Source organism: Octopus sinensis, linkage group LG19, assembly GCF_006345805.1.
Source record: "Octopus sinensis linkage group LG19, ASM634580v1, whole genome shotgun sequence".
NCBI lineage: Eukaryota > Metazoa > Mollusca > Cephalopoda > Octopoda > Octopodidae > Octopus > Octopus sinensis.
The window spans coordinates 17,615,273-17,618,752 of NC_043015.1; the positions used below are offsets into that span (position 1 = coordinate 17,615,273).

The 3,480-nt window shown below is 37.0% G+C and overlaps 1 protein-coding gene across 1 annotated transcript; it reads left to right on the forward strand.

Annotated features, from left to right (window-relative positions):
• Positions 1 to 1,258: 1,258 nt before the first annotated feature.
• Positions 1,259 to 2,065, forward strand: LOC115222339 (SCAN domain-containing protein 3-like). Its single transcript, XM_029792528.1, has one exon. It carries the CDS (start codon positions 1,259 to 1,261, stop codon positions 2,063 to 2,065), a length of 807 nt encoding a protein of 268 aa, XP_029648388.1.
• Positions 2,066 to 3,480: the final 1,415 nt, after the last annotated feature.

A 3,480-nucleotide genomic window follows, 5' to 3' on the forward strand; every position in this document is an offset into this window, starting at 1 on the left:
AAACACAACAAGAAAACAGCTGTTCATGCAGGAATAAAGAATTGTGCCCGCTAAATGGAGCTTGCATGTCCAAGACCATCATATATGAAGCTACCGTAAACCCTATAACCACTAAAGACACCGTTTCGACGAAGAAATACGTGGGCCTTACAGAGGGTAACTTCAAGGCCAGGTTTAATAACCACACTTTGAGCTTTAGGCACTGGAACAAAAGAAAAGCGACACAATTATCTAATCATATTTGGTCTTTAAGAGATAAAGGTGTCGATTATAACATACATTGGAAGATTTTGGCCAGATGTAAGCCCTATACCAACGGCAGCGGAAGGTGCGGTCTATGCGACATGGAGAGATGGCTCATCTGGAAAAGCAGCTTAGACCCTACTACATGTCTAAACACAAGGACAGAGCTTTTTGGATCATGCCCACATGTGACTAAATTTCTGTTACGTTTTTGGTCCCCTAAAGAAAACAGATAGAACATGCTTTCTATGTTATGTCCCAAGAAGATTTTATATATTTTTATATATTTTTTAATATATTTTTTATGCATTTTTATATAATTTTTATGACGAAAAATGCGAGCGATGTATAAGTACGCAGGCAAGCAGAGTTATAACAGAGTAATTTCCCTATGTTTAACGGTATTTTTTCATAGCGTTTTCAAATAGCCAGATAACCGAAGAGATGGTGTTGTGGATTTCCACTTCGGCATCTGAAACTCAGAGTTTTATCTTGACTATCGAGTAATGTAACATATTGTGTATATATATATATATATATATATATATATATATATATATATATATCAGCATGGCCACAGCTTGTGAGCTGAAGCTAGATAAATAAAAAAAATACATACATATACATATATCATAAATATTTATATATATATATACACCTTTTAACTTGTTTCAGTTATCAGATTGTGGCCATGCTAGGCCTTTAGTCAAACAAATCGATCCCAGGACTTATTTTTATTTAGTACCTGGTACTTATTCTATCGGTTCTTTTTGCTGAACCGCTGGTTGACAGCGACGTATACAAATCAGCACTGGTTGTCAAGCGGTGTTGGGGTAGTGTGGGTTTATTGCAGCTCCACACAACCAACAGCAACCACTCTGTCTACTCTGTGAAAAGACTTTTACAAATGAAACGATGAAACCATCGAGTCTTCAAGAACACTTGAATAAAATGCATCCTGATAGAGCAGAAAAAAAATTTGAATTATTTTCAATCCCTTAAAAATAATTTTCACATGAGAAAAACAATAAGAAGTTTTTTCCCCAGTTCATCCAGTCAATCTAATGATGGTTTACGCGCTTCTTATAACATATCACTTCTTATTGCAAAGTCCGGCAAACCTCACACTAAGGGAACAGCTGTAAAAGAAGTCCTGAAGACGGTGCTACACAAGGCATCAGAGCCAATTATCAAAGGTATTCCTCTAAGTAATAGCTCTGTCCAGAGAAGAGTTGATGAAATGGCAGAAGTCGTCGAAGACCAACTCTGCACAATTCTGAAGAAAGCAGAATTCAGCTTGCCGTTCGACGAGTTTACTTTCCCAGGTTATGATTCCCTCCTCGCATATGTTCGTTTTCTGAAAGAGGAAAGTTTATGCCAAGAACTGCTCTTTTCCAGACTATTGGAAACTAATAGCGAGGGTGAATCCATTTTCAATGTTGTCAAGAGCTTTATTGACAAAAAGGACATCCCACTGAATAATATTGTAGCTTGTGCAACTGATGGTGCACCATCGATGACTGATTGTCATCGCGGCTTCATCAGTTATCTCAAAGTCAGTTCACCTGATATCTTCACGATGCTCTGCGTGATCTACCGACATCTTGTTGCACGAAACCTCAGAAGTCGTCTTCACGATTTCCTAAACACGGTCATCACTGCCGGAAATAAAATCTCATGCTCAAAACTCTCGCCTATTTCAACAGCTTTGCTTCGAAAACGACGAAGACTTTCAAAACTTGCTGCTCCAAACAGAAGTGAGGTGGTTATCACAGGGAATTGTGTGACACACTTTCATGCTTTGTTTGATTCAGTTCTTTGATACCACCGTCCCAGAACTGTGTGAGGCTTAAAAGTATAAAAAAGATATTGCATACTTGTCTTGACTTATTCACTAAATTCAACGAAGTGAATAAGCAGCTGCAAGGAGATGGTGTTAATCTCACCCAAGTTAAGACAACCATCTCAACATTTCAAGCCAAACTTGTTATGTATAAGCGCAATATTGGACGCAGGGAGTCTTTCTAGTTCCCTTGCTTGTCTAGTTTTGAAAAGGACAGAAAACTTGCAGACGAGGATATGCTTGTCTTTTGCTCCCACCTTACTGAACTGCAGGAAGATATGGAGCGTCGATTTCATGATCTGTTTGCTCTTCGAGTTCCTGACTGGATTGTCAACCCCTTCATTGACATCGTTGAAGAAGAGAGTGGAGAGTTAGAAGAAGAGCTGATAACCCATCAAAATGATAATGAATTGGAGCCTAAATTCCGCAAGTGTGATCAAGAATCTTACCTTCAAAAAGCTATGCGTGACCGCTATCCGGAGCTTTGGAAGAAAGTCAAATTATTTTTCATTGCCTTTCCAACATCTCATTTTTAGGAGGGGGTGGGGTGAGGAATTTCGACAAATTCACATACATATATATATATATATATATATTGTGTGGTAAGTAGCTTGCTAACCAACCACATGGTTCCGGATTCAGTCTCACTGCGTGGCATCTTGGGCAAGTGTCTTCTGCTATAGCCCCAGGCCAACCAATGCCTTGTGAGTGGATTTGGTAGACGGAAACTGAAAGAAGCCTGTCGTATATATGTATATATATGTATGTGTGTGTGTCTGTGTTTGACCCCCTAGCATTGCTTGACAACCGATGCTGGTGTTTACGTCCCCGTCACTTAGAGGTTCGGCAAAAGAGACCGATAGAATAAGTACTGGGCTTATAAAGAATAAGTCCCGGGGTCGATTTGCTCGACTAAAGGTGGTGCTCCAGCATGGCCGCAGTCAAATGACTGAAACAAGTAAAAGAGTAAAAGAGTAATATATATATATATATATATATATATATATATATATATATATATATACATATATATTATATTATATTATATTATATTATATTATATTATATATATATATATTATATTATATCATATTATATTATATTATATTATATTATATTATATCATATATGTATATATGTAATTAAAAAGTTCAAACGGGGAATTATTTCATTCAGTATCATGTTTATTATAGAGATTATGTAACAAATTATACTTTAACTGTGCGTGTATATTCATTACTTTTGTTTCTGGTGTCTTCTGCCTCTCTATCAGAAACGTTTATCTATTAATTTACTTAAAGTGGGGAAAAAATCGTACGCAACAGATAAGTCCCTTAGCCATTATTTTTAGCATAATGAGTTTTCTAGTGAGGGCTTCATTTGCCTTCATTGCC